Below are 20,782 nucleotides of genomic sequence, written 5' to 3'. Positions count from 1 at the left end.
TATGTTGCAAAAATGTCCTTTGTACTCTTGGGAAGTGCTCTTGTAAATTCACTTTAATAGGCTTTAGTTACACATGTAGATGGATAAAAAAAAGTGAACTCTGCACCACAAAATAGTCTTTATCAGCAGTTCAGACTTGAAAACATGCTGCACTTTGACCATGTAAGTGGCTAATGTCTTCTGAGCCCAAGAAAATGCAGCCAAACACAGTACAACACGCTCTGAGCAGTAATGGGCTTACTGGTGGTCTGATGCTTAGAGATCTTAGTCCTATTACACTAACTCAGCTGCTAGACCACTCAGGGTGCTGCAAGGTGAAGGACCAAACTAAGAATGTTTCTAAAGCCATGTCTGGTTTGGTCTGCTGAAATAACTTCAGGGCTTCATGGTTACAAGTTAAGCAACAGAACCATCTGTGGTGGAAAAATTATTCACATCCTTTATTGAAGTAAAAGTACTAATAACATACAAGTCCTACTTAAAAAGTCTTACTATGTTTTACTATGTGTTGATATTACTGCTGCGTATTTTGCATTTTACTGCTGTAGTTGTTTGAGATTGAGCTCAGTTTAACTGCTTCATTTGGGTAGTTTAATCTACAACAATTCATATTTAGGATCATCATAAATTTGTAGCATTGATGTCCTGTGCAAACTTTCTTTAAAAAGTCTACTTCTCATGAGCTCTGAAAAAAAGCACTGTTTTCAGCTTCATTGAGACACATCTTCCAGCTAATCCATGCTTGTTCTTTAATAGTTTATTGATGTCAAGAAGAAGGAGAATGTTTTCACCTCACAAAGGAGAGCTGTCAGGCCAATGTAGAAGAGCAAAAAGTACAATATGTCGCTCTGAGATGTGGTGGAGTAGAAGTAGTACGCTGCACAACATGGAAAAGTACCTTGAATCTGTGCTTAAGTACCAAACTTTAGTAAAAATACTTTCACATTCCACCACTAAAAACCATGATGCTGAAATGATCTTGCTTTTATGTCTCAATCTGTGTAGTAGGTGCTGTCAGGGAAGGGAGAACGAAGGAGCCCCTGATCCTGATAACATCATAATACAGTTTATATTGACATATTTGTCTTACAGTGACATATTCATCAGCCTGACACATCTAAAACAGGCTGAACTAACTGTTAAAGATGCATCCATTTCTAAACCTGCAGTACTATTTAATCTCTGTTCTAGTTTATTGTCAGGTCGTGCTGCGGTATGTTGGAGAAACACTGCAGGTGGAAAGTAGGGCTGTGTGTGACTGAGGATCAGCAGGGGATTGTGGATATCGTCTGTGAGTAGTGACACTGGTTGGCGGGACAGTGTAAGCTACAGTTAGTCTGTTTGTAAACTAGCTTAACTCTGAGAGGATCAGCTGTTCGGCCTTACTGGGAATCAGACCATCTGTAAATCTCCAGAAAAAAACTGCTGAACCCCAACAATGCTTTCATTAGGCCGGTTTGACAAATACCTTCAATCACAGGGTGTGGATTGTGATAATGTTGTATTTTGCACAACACCAAGTAGTGAAAATAACACACAGCATTTCATATATACAGTAGACACCAATTTGAATAAAAAAAAGAAAATAAGTCTGAGGAAAAATAAGGAGTTTGTAATGTGTCTTCATTGCAAATTCAGACTCAGACTGTAACACAGAGGTAAAACTAGAAGTTTCATCTGCTTGATTCTGTTGAGGCCTCAACCAAAAAAATCTGATGCCTTTTCCTTCTGCAGCCAAATGAATGAAAGTTGAAGTGACAACAAAACTTTACTTATTACTCAAATAGTTAGAAATTCTGATTGAATGTCATATTTCCATCTGTCAGACAGGTAGTTTTCCGCTTATATTCACAGTTTTGATACATTTGATAACCAGCTCTGCCCAATGTTAAACTCATTACCTTTGATAAATGTACACAGTGTGAATGTTTAATGTTAATTGTCACAGTTAGATCTGTCCACCAGAGGGCCATCAAACCACACTTAGTGTTGAACACTAAACTTGAACTCTATAGAATGATAGCTCATGACAGTTTCATATAGTATTCATTGTCATTATTGCATTAACCCCCTAAAGCCCACTGTTGCAAAAATACAACATCAGTTTTATCACAGGAGCAGTTAGCTATGATAGAAGCTAATTCTGCGGCTGTTAGAGGTAGACTTTCCTTATGAATTTACTTCAGTGTTGTGTTGGAATGAGGCTGGAAATGAGTCATTATTTTCAAAAATACCTGGAGGTGTGCTTGGTTTTGAAACATCACCAGATTGCTCAATCCAAAGACCCGTCTGTCTCCTACTCACCTGCACCACTATTTTCTCCACAGGTTTCTGTCTGTATGAAAGAAGGAAAAAAGAAAAAAGATTACTTCTGTACTTCAGCTGTTGTTGTGTAAAAGATACAACAAAACATGAACACGCTTCTGCTTGCAGATTGGTCATTATTGACTATAAATCTGCATAGTTAACAACAGTGTATTCTAATGAACTGTCTGAAGAGATGAACAACCACACAGACACACACTGAGCTGCAGCTACCATGAACTGTGCTGCCTAAAGTTATATAAAACAAGCTGTAAAAAAAATATTGAGACAAATGGATTTATGACACAGTAGCATTTGTTCATTAATTATTTTCCAGACAGAATTGACGTAAACTTACAAGTTACATCATCTGAACTGTAAAGCCATTCTTTCTGTGTGGTTGTAAATGGAAGATAAATATAGATCCTTTCGCTATAAATCAGCTGAATCAGTAACCGAGACATTTCACACCAGACATATCTTTGCAGCTGCTTTGTAGATAGGGTTAAGGTTAGATTAATATAGATCACAAACGAATAATTTTAACCGTGATGAATCAAAATTAATCCACAGCAACCCTATGACTAATCTGATTAAACATTTGAATGGTTTGACAGCACTACTAAGAATCTACACAGACATACAACTAAGTGAATTGTTTGTAGTGTTGACACTGTAGCGGACATGGTATCAGTTCTGAGCTAGTGACCTCTGAGCTAATTTCAAAAGTTCCTTAAACTCTGTTAATCCTTCAGTATAAAAACAGGTCTATGTCTTAGACTCAGCGGTTGGATTTTGGTTTTCATTCAGATACTTTCCACTGGAGGGCAGCTGTTTGTGGCGGCACATAGGACAGTGAATCTATAAATTATACCAGGCATCAGTCACCTACAGAGGTGGGAGGCATTGAAATAATAAACGCTGATGATCTTGTGGCACCAGTGTGAGACATTTCTCACAATTCTCTCATCTGTTTGTCCTGTTGAAATGTTCATTAACCATGTTGATTACCTGTCTGTCTATAGGGCTACTTTGACTCATCCGACTGTCTGTCTGTTGTTTTACGACTCTCTGAGCCAAGGGTCTTGACAAATCTGTGTGACTGTTGTGTAAACAGGCCGAGCCTTTGCCAGGGGCGGGGCAGCGAGGTGCTCATGATGGGATTTCCTGAGGCTCTGGAGTCTTATTGCTTTTTAAAAAAACTCAGCGACTCTGTAAGAGGATCTCAGGTTGTCTGTTGTTGTCGTATTGTTTAGTGTTTTACTGGTCCATTCTGTTTGTCTTGTTTGCTCTGTAAACAGCATATTGTGTGAAAATTGACAAAATGTGCTTGTTCAAGTGTGTAGTGTTGATTTCTTCAGAGATCTGCATCAATAAAATTGTTATTGTAAGCTGCATGTTGCTATAACTGCAAAATGTCCTAGAAAATAGATTAAAATTCATTACTATGAACTTGGTTCTGCATATTAGATTTTACATTTTAAATTGAAAATGAAGATGTTCCTTTCATCATCATTTAATTTTAGCTTTCTCTTTGTTTATGATGTGGATTCCTGTAGCTTGGTGACCCTATTCCAAAGGTTGTCACCTTAAATGACATGTTTTTATTATTAGAGGCCACAGTGGCGTTATTATGTCATGATGGACAAAGTGAATACTCATACAGGAGGATGTGCTTATTATGGGATTATCAGAGCAATGAAAAAAAGTCCTAAAAGTCTCTTTTGAAGCTTATATAATCAACCAACTCACTTCTAAATCTGTGTATGAAAACCTAACAAATGAGCTATTGTACTGTCAGTCATTCCTGATAATCTGTTTTATTAAAGCAAAAGTCAAAATCACTGGTACTGCATATGACCTGACAGTCACACACATACATCCCCTGTCACTGAATTACTGCATTTTACAAGTGAGTGTCTTTGATGAGACAATCAGACATTACTTCACACTGAACCTCAGTAACAACAGATGTCCGTCCACATAATAACTGTGGGGAGACTTTACATGTTAGCAACTGTACTAATTATAAAGCAGATGTTTTTACCCCATTTAATGTCTGTTTTCCTTTGGTGTAGCTTTCCCTCCATGTTTTATAGCCAATTTAATTAACCCCAACAACACAGTCATCAAAAAATATTTGTTTAACTCTATTCTTCTGTTCCTGCAATAAAAAAAAAACAAAAAACACTTTCATCACTGATTCATTATAGAAAGTTATCAGGTAATGAGACAAGACGTGACAGAACAAAGTAAATAGTGTTAAATTTGTTGATAATAAGTAGTAGTAATGTGTTTACTACTAACTACCAAATGCCAGCATGCTATTGTATCAAACTGCAGTGAACATTGTAAACCTGCAATGCATTCTAACACCAACAGCACTTTCTTTTTTGTATTATTTTTACATTTTGTTGTGCTTTCAGTCGCGTTTTACTTTTGTTTCACTACAAGATTGCTTGATTAGGTTTAGGCTCCTAAATGACTTGGCTAGGTGTAGAAAAATAAAATCAGATTTGGGATAAAATGCACCTGAAACACAAAGCTCCAATTGCTTTGCTATATTGCTAGGGCTGTGCGTTTTGACACAAGAGTAGATCTAAAAAACAGAAATGTCTCAGAACTTCACAACCTTTTCACAAGAATATGCTTTGTGCCGTTGTCTAAAGTAGCTATTACAGATTTTGGTGTGAGACTGGGCTAAAACATGCCTGTTAAATCAAGTGGAAACCTCTTGAGCTGAAAAATGCAGTTATCAAAGCTGCAGTTCCTCAAATGGCCACATGAGGCTGCTCCAAAAATGAGTCGATCCCCATAGAATGCATTAAATGCACCCATTAAAATGCGTGACTTAACTGTAGAAATAAACATGTTTATAACCTGGTACAAAAAACTATTGTGGTCTCTAGAGCTAATTTCCCCATTCACGACCACTGTGCAGGTGGATAATTTTTTATATAACTCAACCATTTGAATTGTATTATGAATAAAAGTTCTACATAATTAGATTACATTTCTAGATTAGGTGGGAGTTAGGAGGAGACAGGCACTGCCAAGATGGCAATTTTTGGAGGTTTGGAAAACTTTTGGGTGATCTCACAGAGGTTTAGAGCAATAGAGTCCACTTTGACACTGTATGCTATTTAATTCTGACCAAAAACGAGAAAACGTATTGTAAGTGATAGAATAGCTGTACCATGATATGTCACTGATTAATGCAAGTTTTTATTTAGACAGAGTACAAACAAAACGGCAAAGTTAGTCAAAATGATATTCATGCAAGACATAAAGTCTGTACTACATTTACTAAAGTAAACTTTACCACACTAGGAAATAAATATCTTGTTAAACTACACAACCTTTTATTCGTAAAACAGTGTGAAGATATAGATAATGGTTAGTTGGTTCCTCTTACACACATATCTATCTAAAATTCATCAACACATGTACAGCTACCGCAGTACAGGACATATTTGTTTGTGGTTATGCTTCTCCAGAGCAAATAATCAAAGTGTCACTGATAAACTAACATTATTCTTTGAAAACACAGAACATTCATAGTCAAGTAATGCCCCCAAATGACCCTTTGCAAAACATGTTTTTCTGGGTGAAGTGAATGAATCTCCACAAATCGTGTGTAATATTCTCACACTAATCTGTCTTTAGTTTTTTTTCTCTCTGTCTCCTTTTGTTTTGTACAACACTGTCATATTTTGTTTTTCTTTGTATTACTGTTTTGACTCTATCCCTTTTTCTTTTTTCTATTTCTTGGTCTCCTCAATCTGCTCCACCTCACTGGATTCATCCACCACCTTCCCGTTGACCATCGTCTGAGTCACAACCTTCACGATCTTCCTGGTGCGAACATCAGGCTCCTCTGTGTAGGAAAAAGATGGAATTGAGTGGATGGATGAGATGGAAAAAAAGGTAAACAATTCAGAAAAGATAAGCTCACATTTGAGATGTATTTAAATAAGAAAGTTGAGATGAAATCAGATATTCTACTGTAAAATCAGGAGTTGTGAGATTGAAAGGAATGAGACTTAATCAAGGAGGAAAGACAGGATGCTATGATCGTATGACATAATGAGAACTTGCTAAAAACACAACACCTTGGCAGCTTCAGATAAAGGCTGAGGTATGGTTCTTACAAAAACACTTGCTTTGTAGCAACAGATTTGCCTTTTCAACCCTTCATAAAGACACTGCAGCCTTTGATTCTGTGGTCTTTGGCTTCTAATGTTGTCGGACCAGAGATGAACATTTCCAAAACACGACTGTTCATTAATCCAGCAGCGTGAGTCAGTCAAATTAAGACACAGTTTCAACACTGGGATAAATGTTTTCACACCTACATTAGTTATTACCGGGTGTGTAAAAGTGTTAAAGGTATGCAGTCATCAAAAAAATGATTAGACCACCCTTGTTTTCTTCAATTTCTTGTCCATTTTAATGCCTGGTACAACTAAAGGTACATTTCTTTGGACAAATATAATGATAACAACAAAAATGGCTCAAAAGAGTTTCATTTCAGAGCTGATATCTAGACATTCTCCGTGGTTTACTTGATAATAACCAAAATCACTTCAGTTCTTCCATCAGTAGCTATGGCATTGTACTGCCAAAAACAGCTTTTAGGATTCCATGTTTTCTTTTCTGTTTGTTTTAGTGCCATGATCCACACAGGAGTTAGTACTTGATTGCATTACCATTGTTTCTGATGACTGCAGCCATGCGTCTTGGCTGCTCTCCACCAGCTTCTGACATTGTTCTGCTGTCACAGCAGCCCATTCCTGTTGTACTAATTCAAACTAATATACTTTGTTTGTGGGCTTGTTGTTCTCCATTTTGCGTTTGATGATTTTCCACAGGTTTTCAATTGGATTTAGATCTGATGATTGAGCAGCCAAGGCATGGTTCCAATGTTCTGGTTCTCCATCCAGGCTTTAACTGACCTTGCCGTGTGGTAAGGGGCATTGTCTTGTTGGAAAATCCAGTCATTACAGCTTGAATGTCAGCAGGAAACCACTCTGGGACTTTGCATGTGCAATGCAGCTTATGACATGAAATGTCCTCTTCTATACCCTGGAATACAATTAACCTTAAGCATGTCAAATAGGACATGAAGTATTATGGAATCAGCTGCATTTGTTGTTGTATTCATTGTATTCTTCAGGTAATATACCTTTAGTGTTAAAATTAACAAGAAATTGAAGAAAATAAGAGTGGTGTAATATTTTTTCCATGACTGTATGTGACTGTCACTACAAAGTTGCCTCACATTCATTTGAAATTCCAAATAATGTTTGGTTATGGTTGTTATGCAACAACTGTTAAATGAGCACCTGTGAACCGTTTGAACTCCTCTTTTCCTCCCTAATGTTACATTCAGGTTCCGACAAGCTGCTTTCAGAATGAATGATTAAACGCAGCAGCAGTCAGTCAGGAGGTTATTCTGTTGCTCTGACATACAAGCAATGACTTTCTTTTGAAAGTCAAAAATTGAAAAGCAACAACTCACTTTTTGGTGGAGGAGGAACTTCTTTCATTCTGACAGGACAGAAAGAAAATCTGTTAGAATTACCTGAAAACAAGGTCAACACAATTAAAGTAACTTTGACTTTTTGAAGATATTGTTGATTTTCTTAGAGAAATCAGGCCAGAAGATAAACGACACTGTGGAAGTCTCTACTATGAATAAACAACAGCAGTTGGCAGCTGGTTAGCTTAGCATAAACACTCTGTCTAAAGGTAGAAAAATCAGCATTCCACAATTGCAAAAGCTTAGTAATTTGTTCATTAATCTAATTTTGTTCTGGTCCAAACTGAACATGAAAGTGATATCTATTTTCTCGTTGAACTCTTGGTAAGAAATGTAAAAAGCACATTGCCCAAAATGTCTGTTTGATTAAACACAACTTGCCATAATAGTCACCATTTCCCTATAACCACATGTATTAAACTAGAACCAGTACATGTGAGAATCTGAGAACAGCTACAGTCCAGTAATGAAACATGGGCAGTAAGATGGTCATGCAAGGATTTGTAAGTCAGCCAGCAGTGCAGCCAGATTATGTAAACTTTAATTGGAGATTAAACTGAAAGTGGCTACATCATAGCGTTGTTAATAATCCACAGGAAAACAGTCTGCATGCCAAGTATAGCGGGTCAAAGTCAAACCAGGAAGTCGGCCTCTAAACTGTGATAGAAGCTGAAAACAAACAGCCAGCGTAATTTTCCTTCATTACCTCTTCCAAATGAGTTAACCAGGCTAACCTGAAGGTTTGCTTGGATGGTGTCTGACTCTTTTTTTTTTACAATGCTACATGAATGGGAACAGTCAAAACTAGGAGATGAAAGTTGTAATAAATAATTGTTTCCTCTTGCACCAAAGCTTTGTTATTGGGTCAATATATAATTGAGGGATGTCTGAAGTCCATGGGATATATCTTGCATACATTTTTATTAAAAGTAAAAAAATATATATGTTTATTATGATAATGTCTTTACAAATTCCAGAATTATTTATTATGGAAACAATCACTTATTAATAAAAAATGACTGGATATCAACTAAATAACCGCCCAAATTTAATAACAACCACCTTCTAATTAGCTAAACAATAATAAAATTAGCTTATTCAAACATAGCTTTGATTGTGTTCTTTTTATTAAGTTGAGATAATCATGACAGATATTTCTTTTTTGCCAGTATATCAAATTTTATATGGAAAATATTAAATTGTATCTGCGTCTGAGAAATCACTTTCAGCTAAGTTCCCCATTACAAAAACACCTCTCAAGGAAGTGTGTTAATTCCAGATCACATGACCTGCTCCACATGATGTCATTTCCTCCTGAAGAAAAGACTGGCCAGACTCCAAGACTTTCTGAGTTATTTAATATAAAGTAGTGTCTGAGTCAAGTGTGGATTTACGGCTTGTCAACAGGTTTACTTCAATATCTTTATAAATAACTTTCAATTTCAATTTTACTCAGTTGTATATATAATATTTAGAAGGATCTTTCTGTAAAAATGCCATGTGGTGTTTGGTTATAGGCATCCATGTTGCTCTTAGGCCTGAAAACAGCAAAAATGTCAACTATGATACAAAAAGTCCCGCAATTACATATTGACCCTATTATCAAAAAACTCACGATTCCTCTCCCTCCAGCAGGCGCCTGTAGGTGGCGATCTCCATCTCCAGGTTCTGCTTGATGCGGAGCAGCTGTTCGTAGTCGGTCTTGGTGCGCTGCATGTCCAGTCTGAGCTGGGAGAGGTCATCCTCCAGATGACTTAGGGTGGTCTGCAGCCGCTCCATCTCACCAGAATACTTGTGACCGCTCTCACCCAGGTTTCCTTCCAGAGCTGCTATCTGAGCACAGAAAGGACCAATAACACTAAAGCTGACCTACATTATTTTAGCATTATTCATAATGTCAGTTACATGTTAAAGGACTGGCAGACTCGGACAAATTCTGTAATGTGATGCTTTATTTTGGTGGGTAGTTCCGGCTCTTCAGCTTCCTCCCTTTCCCTCACAAGGTGTTTGCCAGTTGAAATCAAACCTCAAGAATGTGTCCTGACTCTGAAATTTCCTCCTAAACCATTATCAGCAAACACTGGTGGACTGACAAGTCCTTGGCACCAAAAGCAAACACCGGCTGCTCAGACACGATTACCCGTCTCACCACTGAAACTCGCCCCCATAATATGTAGCAACGGAATCCTGTAGGTTCCTGCACAACTTATCAACGTGAGAAAACATGTTTAGTGTCAACACTGGATTAGAAGAAAGAAAAACAACGAGATTTTTTCCCACCCAATACGATCCAGCGACATGGAAATGGACAAAGAATGCACAAGAAACTCTAATCGACACTGAATCTGAACTTCCTCAAGGATTTTCTCTGCTCCTGTTTGACAAATCCCCTTCTTTAAAGCAATACTATAATTCACTGTAGCTTTGTGAAACGTTAATACTCATAACCATCATTTTACAATCATGGCTGTGGTGTTTGCACTGCTTCAGGTGAGTCAACTCTATACGTAGAAATTGGACTTCTGTCTGCAGAAAAGACAAATCCCTCCAGACACCACAAATTTAATTTTCCTAATTTTAGCAACAAAAAAAAACTTGCTCTCAGGTGTGGCAGCTCACCTGTTTGTGCAGACTCTCCAGCTCCACCTCCAGCGTCTGCAGGAAGCGTTGCCTCTCAGTCAGCTCTCCCTGAGCTCCTCTCAGGGCCTCGTTGCTCTCCTTCACCTCGTTCTGCACCGTCTCCAGCTGGACGGGACACAAAGAAACATTTTTTGTTCAAGCTTTTTGTAGACTTTGACAGGCTTAAAACCTTCCTTTTTGACAAATCCTATAGTTAGAGCTGACTCAGGAGACCCGGAGGGGGTCAGTTGGAGTCCACATATTGACATCCCTTAGTTGCCCCTAGTTAACCTGCTATAGGTCTAGACTGCTGGAGATGCACTGAGCCCTTCTCTCATTACCTATGTATTTACTATATATACCATTATTGCATTACATTCACTCTGTTCCTCCCTGTGTCCTTTCTCTGAGTGTCCCTGGTCCCAGAGCTGGATGCTTTAGATCTGTGGTTTCTGTCCCACCAACTGGTTTAGTCTCCATCATGTCCACTGTGGGATGCTGCTGCTGACCTTCCTCCATCCCACTGCTTCCAGCTGCCCATTTCCACCAATCTACTCTGTATCACCCTCACTATACTTGATATTTTCATCTATACACTGTTTGAATTTTACTACCAGCTACTTACGTAGTATATTTAACCCTCGTGTCGTCCTGTGGGTCAAAATTGACCCAGTTTAAAGTTTGAAAATGTGGAAAAAATACATATTTTCACAGTGACACTTCTGATGTCCACATTTTCAACATTTTTGGGAAATCTTTGAACATTTTTTGGTGGAAAAAAAGAAATGTTAAAAATGTTTCTTAAGAACATTCACAAAAAAAATCAACCAATTTTCATCAACGATTTTTTTGTGAATCTTAAAGAAGATATTAGAAGTGTGACTGATGTATATGGAATCACTTTAGATATTTTTAGGATTTTTTTGGAAGATTTTTAGTCATTTTTTGGAAAATATTTACAAGAATTATTATTATTATTTTTTTTGTTAAATAAAACTTTTAGGGGAAACTTTTAAGAAATTATTGGAATTTTCTTCCTGAAGGTTTTGCAAATTTTCAGAAATTTGGGGAATATTTTTTGCTGAATTTTTGGATTTTTTTCAGACAAGGAAACAACATTTTTTGGTGCCCATAAATGAAGATAACAGGAGGGTTAATGCCAGAGCCGTACACCACCAACAGTAAACTTATGAATCAGTTTATATGTTGGCTGGTACTTTGTATGTATCATCTATGTTACTCTGATCATGCATGTATCCCAATGTGTGTTACATGTTTCCTTGTCCCCCACCCTCCTCTACCTCTTCTGTCCCTCTCAACCAGCCGGCCACCAGTAGATGGGTCTCCCCATATGAGCTTGGTTCTGCTCAAGGTTTCTTTCCATTAAAAGGGAGTTTCTTCTTGCTACTGTCACCTTAGGGCTGCTCTGGATGTTCAGGCATATGGGTTCTGTAAAGCGTCTTGAGAGAATTTGAATTGTAATTGGCGCTACATAAATAAAATGAATCCAGTCAGTCCAATAAAATATGTCTCCCTTCACCTTCTTGCGGTACCACAGCTCTGCCTGCTCCTTGTTCTTCTTGACGATCCCCTCATACTGGGAGCGCAGGTCGGACAGAATGGTGCCGAGCTCCGGCCCGCTGGCAGAGTCCACCTCCACATTCACCTCATCTCTGGCAATGCGAGACTTCATCTGCTCCAGTTCCTGCAGGGATACAAGCAGTTATATTCATTATGTTGCTCAGTCACAAAACTTGCATTGGGGATCAAATGTCTCTTCTGGATAAACTTCACTGAAAGCTGCATCTTGTTAAACGTGTGTGTAAACTGGCGACATATGGAACTATGGACAGTTTCTGAATCCTACACCGCGTGGCAGCAGAAAGGATGTACTGCATTTTTATTATTTAGATGTTCTTCATCAATACTAGATGACACAGAGCTCAGCTTACTCCTGGTCTTTCAGCTCACACAGTAAACCCCTGATCATGTACTCTTGGAGGATCTCTTTCACTCTCTCTTCTGGGTTTTGTTACTTGCAGTTTGTGTTTATGTAAAGCGGTCTGTTATCTATGCTCTTTCTATATATTCATGTACAATTTTTCCAGCTTTTGTTGAGCAGTTATATTTCTTATTTTGGACATAGCTATTGAATCCTTGCTTAGAAGAAGGTGAAATATGAGAGGATACAGTGGGATCTAATTTCCCAGCGAACCCCAAGAGATGCTCCTTATCTGGTGCCCCTACATTCACCGATGTAGATTCTGGAGATGAGAGCAAATAAAGAGGCATTTAAAGTCTATAATGAGCTAGTTTAGGAAACAACAACACCATCTCTGCACAGCTAAGATCCAAACAATTACACAGTGGTCAAATAAAACAAACCAGTGAATGCAAAACAGAAATGGAGAAGTATCATGCTCAAAGGGAAAACAATAAATTGTTAAAAACTGTTTAAAAATATATATATTAATGTTAAGTGTGGATTTGAGATTTCACAGAAGCCCAAATTCAGTGGTTCAAATTCATTTTAATACTTGTAGTTTTAGTGTCAAATTGTGATTCTAAAGCCAGTAAATCTCTAATGCTGCACAAATACTGAAATTAAACACATAACTACATTATCCTCGTGTACATAAGTGGGATCTATTTGGACCTGCATGTTTCAGCAGGAGGGATATCAGTCCTTCCTTTGGTGTAAAGGAGTAAGTCTATCCTTCCCTCAGAGGATCAGCTGATTGGACAGAAAGAGAAGGTTTGAGCAACTGGATCCACCTGCTCCTTTTGTGTGTAGTAACCAGACGACCACCTCTCTCTGGGTTCTCCCTCCTCACACAGCCTTTTTCTGTCAAATCTGACTCTAAAAGAAACTAGTGATTCCTTCAAATTAGGTCAGACTGATACCAAACAACCTGATGTTTGTGGGGGCAGGCTGGAGATTCAGAGAGACGGCCAAAATGAAAACGAGACTACACTAATGTCAAGCACTGAGAAAAGTTAATGCTGTTAAACAGAGCGGCAAAAGAACTACAAGGGGAAAAAATGGGGGAAATGGAAGCTATAAAAATGCATAAAGAGAGGTTGTGGTGGTAAACAGACATACCTCCTCATGGTTTTTCTTGAGGAAGTAAAGTTCTTCTTTCAGACTGTCCAGATCTCCCCTCAGAGAAGCAATGATCTGCTCGTGGTCAGTTTTGGCCTTTTTCAGAGCAACACAGTCTCGTTCCACAGACTGACACATCACCAGCTCAGTCTCCCACCTGGTGAAGTTTGGAAAAGAAAAACAACAGCAGGATATATTACAGCATAAACTGTAGATCTAAGAAAACTTATATTAAGACTGAAAAATATCACTGGCACTGTTTTTGAATTTCCCTCAGGATTAATAAAGTATCTATCTATCTATCTATAGTCTATCTATCTATCTATCTATCTATCTATCTATCTATCTATCTATCTATCTCTCTATCTATCTCTCTATCTATCTATCTATCTATCTATCTATCTATCTATCTATCTATCTATCTATCTATCTATCTATCTATCTATCTATCTATCTATCTATCTATCTATCTATCTATCTATCTATCTATCTATCTATCTATCTATCTATCTTCTTAGTATTAATGGATTATTTAATGCTTTGAAAGGAAAATCCACTCATTTAGTTCAAGTAAATTGCCACTTTTCTGTATAAAAACATCGTTATTTGAGTTATTTTTAATTGGCTACACTGGAAATGTCCATTAAGCAGCTTATTTTGCATCCACTAGGCTTAACTATGTCAGTTTAAATCAGTGTTTTTGGTATTATTTCAAGAGTCTGCGTGCTGTAATGATAATCAGTCTTATTTTAAAACATCTTAGCAAATAAATTTCACTTATGCTCTGTCAGTTGAAGTTGTTTCAAGTGTAAACTTGCCTAATTAATGGTTAATCTATATGTAAACTTTATTTAAATAGTCTTATGTTTGCAATCTGTTCATTTATGCCTCTGCCTGTCTTCAGCGATATGCTCATATATGAGCCGTTTCCTGGTTAACTAAAGATTAGATTAAAAATATGAGTAAACATCCAGAATGTTTGACTTTCAGTTTCATGGGGAGTTTTTGCAGGAAGTATGGGGATGATATTTATATATCTATATATACATATACAGTGCAGAAAACATGTTTTATGTATATTGACTATAATAGAAAGTGCCTTTATACAGTTACATTTTAAAACTAGTATTTATCTCTAGAAGGAAATTAAACTTTTATGAATAAAAGAAATTTTGTCCAGGACTTCGATTTACATAATGTTGATTAGTCAAAGTAGTTCAAATCTCTATGCAGGAAGGAAGGCTTTCCAAAGCAAAGGCAAAAGCTGGAAACTCATGGCTGCACAAGTACAAAGTCTAAACTCAAACTGATGTAAAGTATTTCCAAAAAGAAGATAAATTTCCATTACACCGTAAAAATAAAATAACATTTTTGAAAAAGTACAAAAAAGTAAATAAACTGTAATATTCCACCAAGTGAGGCTGCAAAAAAGTAAAATAAAACAAAAAAAGAAATAATACAGAGCCCATACTACAACTATTATTAATTATATCTCAACTGAAAAACATACTTACTGTGTTAAACTTGAGTTTCATTCAATAAATGGAAAGGAAACATTTATAAACAAATTATTAAATGTGCAAATATTTTATAGTAATTTAGTTTTCTTCATAGTTTACATTAGACAAATAAATTCAGAGTATATTTTAGTAATTTTATTCATGTATTTCAAAAATATTGAAAAGTCTTTAAATAAAACAGAAAATTACATTGTTTACAGTGTAATTATCAACAATGAGGACCTTAATCTGACCAAACATTACACTAAAAAGTGACTGATACGTCATAATTAAATCTCCATTTATGGCCGTCATGCTGTGCAGCCAGCCAGTGTCCTCTACAGCGTAAAATCTAAGGACTGCAGTTTTTCATCTCTACAGTGTAATCATTAATCACTCACTTGATTCTGAAGTCATCAGCAGCCAGTTTAGCGTTATCGATCTCTAGCATGAGACGAGCATTTTCCAAGGTCTTCTTTCTCACCTGGCAAATAAATAACACGAGTTAAATATAACGACAGACATCCAGCATCCTTCACACTGAAATCTAAAGGAAGGCCTTCTTCGTTTGACGTTTTATGTGATGTAATCATGCTGTATTTGATATACAAATAAGAGCACTATGCAGTGGGATTAGTAATAAACACACTGAAATCCGTCTTGAATGAGGCAACACATTCCAGTTTGATTAAAATGTAACTATTTCTGTAGTGAAAAGGCAAAATAATCATTAACATCATCTTAGCTGTGAGTTAACTCAGAGATCAAGTGTAGGTTAAATTCTGCCTCTGATGAAGATGCAGATAAAAGACGAGCTGCCGGACATTTGCATGGATGTTTTGTCTGTAAAATGATCAAAGTCGTCACAACCTTAACCCTCCTGTTGTCCTCATTTACAGGCGCCAAAAAATATTGTTTCCTTGTCTGAAAAAAATCCAAAAATTCAGCAAAAAAATTCCCCAAATTTCTGAAAATTTGCAAAACCTTCAAGAAGAAAATGTCAATTCCTTAAAAGTTTTCCTTAAAAGTTTTATTTAAAAAAAATCCTCCAACTTTGGCAAGAGAATTCTTGAAATATTTTCAAAAAATGTGTAAAAACCTTCCAAAAAATCCTAAAAATATCTAAAGTGATTACATATATATCAGTAAAACTTCTAATATTTTCTTTAAGAACATTTACAAAAAATCTACCAAAATCCAGCAAAATTTGCCAGATTTTGGTAGATTTTTTTGTGAATGTTCTTAAGAAACATTTTTAACATTTCTTTTTTCCATCAAAAAATGTTCAAAGATTTCCCCAAAATATGGAAAATGTGAACATCAGAAGTTTCACTGTAAAAATTATCATTTTTTCCACATTTTCAAACTTTAAACCAGGTCAATTTTGACCCGCAGGACGACACGAGGGTTAACTCCTGCAAAACTGGCTGTTTAAGTGAACCTGTGTGTGTTTTTGAGGCTTCATGCTCACCTCCTGCTCCACAGCATGAGCCTGAGCCATCATGGAGTCAAGGTCGTGACCTTTGGGAATGCGGTCGAGCATCAGCTGCTTGATTTTGGCCTCCAGGTCGGCGTTGGAGCGCTCCAGCGTACGAACCTGGAGGAGAGGAGGAGGGTTGGAGTTTAATGGTCAGCTCGCCAGCCTAACACTGCAGCTGTGCGTTAAGCATCAGACCTTGTCCAGGTAGTTCGCCAGGCGGCTGTTGAGGCTCTGCATGGCCTCCTTCTCGTTGGTGCTGTTTCCGTGCAGCCCGTTCAGTTGGAGGCTTATCGGCCCGTTCAGGTCCTGGCTGATGGAGGACGAACGGGACAGCGGGCTGGCGGCGGCGAAGGACACCGAGGCCCGAGAACGACGACTGGTGTCCATCAGGGAGCGACTGGAGAAGGAGGGCTGGCGGTTCATAGAGTAACTTCTCACTGAGATGCTGGAGGCCATGATGGGCGGCTGTGGAGGCAGGAGAAAGCAGAGAAACTGGGAGTTAAACCATGACATGACTTTGAACTTGTAAAGAAAAAACGAAGCTTTGACAGCCATTACGGCGTCCTGTCTCTGCCAGACTGTTTGACCTATTGCAGTTATTTAATGCTGGTGTTACATGAGATCTGGTTTTGTGCCCTTAAGCAAATGGGCTTTATTCTAGCATTTAAATGAACACACAAGTAGGGTCTTATACTCAAGACCACTGGCTGCCCACTGAACATAATGAAAGGAGCCTTTCAGTGAGTGCATGTACGGCTGGTTAGTGGCTTTTCAAACTAACCGTCTGCGTCACAGAGATGACTGACTTTATGGTCGGAGCCACTTCAAGTCAGCATGAAATCAAAATGTAAATGAACACAGCTCAGCTATGGGAGAAAGGAGAGGCTCTCAGTGAGAATGAGGACACTCTCACATATTTACTGTGATAATAAGATGCTTTTTGTATTCTGGAAGGAGATTTATGAAAACAGAAACAGAGGAGAAGATATTACAGGTGGCTTGTTTGTCCAATAAAGAGAAGCTTTGCAAAAATGTCATGAAATATCTAATATTTCTAACAAATTTTTCAGCGATGTGTAATCTTTCTACCTTTTTAAAAAGCTCATTTGACTTCATCAGGTATTCACATTACTTCTTGGACTTCAAGCAAGACTTGTTGTTGTTTTAACGTCAGACATAGTGCAACTTTGTCCATCTCCATGTACATTTAAGCAAGATTTAAGGTGGACATAAAGCACATAAACTAGTGTCAAGCAGGTAATAAGCACATTTTTATATACAGGGGCCTTTAAAAATGACACTTCTATCACCTTATAAAGCTGATCAGGTGAACATATTGATGTTTTCTTCCTGCTTATACATGGCTGCAAACATGGAGCATAAATTGTGTCCATCAGCTTGGCTCTATTTGTTCTTTATCAGTGATGTGACTCTTCTGTCTTCCTTTTTAAAGCTCATTTGGCTTCATCAGGTGTTCCCATTACTTCTTGGACTTGAAGCAAGACTAGCTGTTGTCTGGATGTCGGACATAGTGCAGCTTTGTCCGCCCTATGTGTGCATGTCAGTGTGAGTTTTAGCGCATGCTCGCTTTTGTGTGCAAAGTTTCAGTGGCAGATTAGTGGTCAAGGGAACCTCTCTGTGTCTCTGTCACCTGATCCTCACAACACTGTTCCCACAACACTACAAAGGACCCAGCGGGAGACAGACAGTCCTTGTTCAGATGAAAGATAGAGCTTGGGAAAATGATCTAGAAAATATTCAGACCGAAATTCCAGTGACACAAGGAGACACTTTGTTCAGCAGGAAATCAGCTCTCGTTTCATTCTTGTCCACATCATCTCACCATCAGCTGCTGACAGCTCTGAATGAATGCAAACAGGAGGAAAATTGTAGAAGCTTTTTCCTCAAGTTACAGTTTGGATTTTTATCATTTTTCATCGTAATCCCGACAATTTAACAATAAAAGAAAGCAGAATAATTGAGGAACATTTAAATGTTTCTTTTAAAGATGCGTGGTAGCTCTAACTCTAATCATGTAAAATATTCTTCTTACCTTGATGTTCTTCAGATAGAGTGAATTTGGGATCCAGAGGAATGCAGGACAGAGGCTCTGTGCTGCTGATGCTGCAGGTGAGCTTATATGCAGGTGTGCAGGAAGGGGGCGGAGCTAACTCTCGGCAGGAGGTGTGTTTTCTGCACCTGAAGGTCTTGAGAAAGGGAGGTGGTGCAGAGTCTTGTAATGTAACCAACACACATTTCCATTTCTCTTATCTACCACTGAAATGCAACACGATCCTTTGTTGACATACTCGATGCCCACTCGGTACCTTTTTATGGGAACGGAGCTACAGCCTGCACCTAACCTTGACGCTAGCAAACTCAAGACATGCCTTTAGAGTCAGACTTTTGATTGATTTAGTTGATCTGATGGATTTTTATTTTTATTTATTCATCAATTTCTCCAATTGTTCAATGTAATATTTATTACCTCATTCTTAAATCATTTTATTTATTCTGTTTTTCTGGATTCTGGCTTCTGTTTTGCCCTTCACCTACTATCTATATTTCAGTAATAGATTATTTTGTTTAATTGAATTGAATTGAATTGAATTGAATTGAATTGAATTGAATTGAATTGAACTGAATTGAATTTTATCTGTTGTTTCCTCATTGCATGTGTTGTTTAGAATTTCTTCAGTTCCTCAATTTATTGCCTTTTTATTCCTTTAATCTGTAAATAAAATTATTTTGATGGACCAAAACAAACAAGTCAGACCATGTTTTGATTCTTCATTGTTCTCCATCGGTCCTTGAGGTTGACATTCGTTCGATCACTGAAGGAGTAATATGTCCTTATCTGTTTCCAGTTGCCCTCTCCTAACTTTTTGATACTTTTTTTTAAAGTTCTGTGTCACGCTCTCAGTCCACATCTTCCTCTTTTGGCCTGAATTTGAAATGATGCTCTGATTTGATCCACATTTCTTTTTGGAGGTAAAACACGACTCTTCATCAGGCCACGTGTCCTTCTTGTTGTATTTCATTTGTATAAGAAAGTCTGATTGTTTGATTTCTAAGGATCAGCTCAATCAGGAGCCTTTATTGCAGTTTCTGTGTTGCCTCACCTTTACTTCATAAATAATTTCCTTCTTCTAATGATTTTAACTGTTTGGATGTCAAAAAATCTTCCAAAAAGTGCTTAAAGTGCTTCTCCAGGCTTGGTTAAACGTATGAAAAATACTCTTCTTCAAATAATAATTCATGTCTCATATCTTTTATAAAAGACTCCTAAAATTAATTCAACTCCTTCTCCCACATTGTAAACAGGACATCCAAAATCTAAGTATATGTAAAGACTCTCCACTATTAAAAGTAGCACGTATAAGTTGTATATTGAGCCACAAAGAGCTTCCAGACCAGTTATGATGTCTTTAAGCAAGATTTAAGGTGGACATAAAGCACGTGAACTAGTGTCAAACTATAATCATCCATCACTCTGAAACAACCAGGAAATAAGCACATTTTTAAACATGGGGGGGCCTTAAAAATAACACTTCTATCACCTTATAAAGCTGATCAGGTGACCATATTGACATTTCCTGCCTATTTATATGTGGCTGCAAACATGGAGCATAAATTGTGTTCATCAGGCTGTGTTTCTGGTCCAATATTTACTCTCGCTTTAGCTCCATTTGTTCTTTTTTGGAGCAAAATATCTAGCTATGTTCACCAGCTGATCACTGCCTTTGATAGTTAGATAGTTCAGGTTGTTTTGCCTTCATGAAATCAGTGAGATGGAACCACAACAAGGGTACAAACAATGAGCTGCAAGATGCTTTGAATGCTGAAAGGCTCTAAAAAGCTGCAGAAACAGCAGAGATAGAGGATGATTTTTATCAGTCATCCCTTAAATGTGGTCAGTTTTTCTCTTGTTAACCCTCCTGTTGTCCTCATTTACAGGCACCAAAAAATATTGTTTCCTTGTCTGAAAAAAATCCAAAAATTGAGCAAAAAAATTCCACAAATTTCTGAAAATTTGCAAAACCTTCAGGAAGAAAATTCCAATAATTCCTTAAATATTTCCATTAAAAGTTTTATTTTTAAAAAAATCCCCCAAATTTGGCAAGAAAGTTCTTGTAAATATTTTCAAAAAATGAGTAAAAATCTTCCAAAAAAATCCTAAAAGTATCTAAAGTGATTACATATATATCAGTAAAACTTCTGATATTCTCTTAAGA

General features: G+C 37.4%; 1 protein-coding gene across 2 annotated transcripts; it reads right to left on the bottom strand.

Annotated features, from left to right (window-relative positions):
- Positions 1 to 5,507: 5,507 nt before the first annotated feature.
- si:ch211-243g18.2 (uncharacterized protein LOC559906 homolog) lies at positions 5,508 to 18,757 on the bottom strand. 2 transcript variants are annotated; one of them, XM_023268049.3, is made up of 10 exons: positions 18,601 to 18,757; positions 16,743 to 17,012; positions 16,539 to 16,664; positions 15,469 to 15,551; positions 13,569 to 13,725; positions 12,006 to 12,170; positions 10,466 to 10,591; positions 9,462 to 9,679; positions 7,826 to 7,854; positions 5,508 to 6,181 (listed from the first exon to the last, which is right to left on the bottom strand). In XM_023268049.3, exons 2-10 carry the CDS (start codon positions 17,001 to 17,003, stop codon positions 6,066 to 6,068), a joined length of 1,281 nt encoding a protein of 426 aa, XP_023123817.1. In that variant the 5' UTR covers positions 17,004 to 17,012; positions 18,601 to 18,757; the 3' UTR covers positions 5,508 to 6,065. The 2 variants fall into 2 exon arrangements, with proteins under 2 accessions (XP_023123817.1, XP_054875323.1); XM_055019348.1 differs by lacking the exon at positions 18,601 to 18,757 and adding an exon at positions 18,312 to 18,515.
- Between the last annotated feature and the right edge of the window lie 2,025 nt (positions 18,758 to 20,782).

Source organism: Amphiprion ocellaris, chromosome 17, assembly GCF_022539595.1.
Source record: "Amphiprion ocellaris isolate individual 3 ecotype Okinawa chromosome 17, ASM2253959v1, whole genome shotgun sequence".
Lineage (NCBI taxonomy): Eukaryota > Metazoa > Chordata > Actinopteri > Pomacentridae > Amphiprion > Amphiprion ocellaris.
Note: the sequence above shows the minus strand (reverse complement) of the source record. Positions and strands in the feature narration are given on the sequence as shown.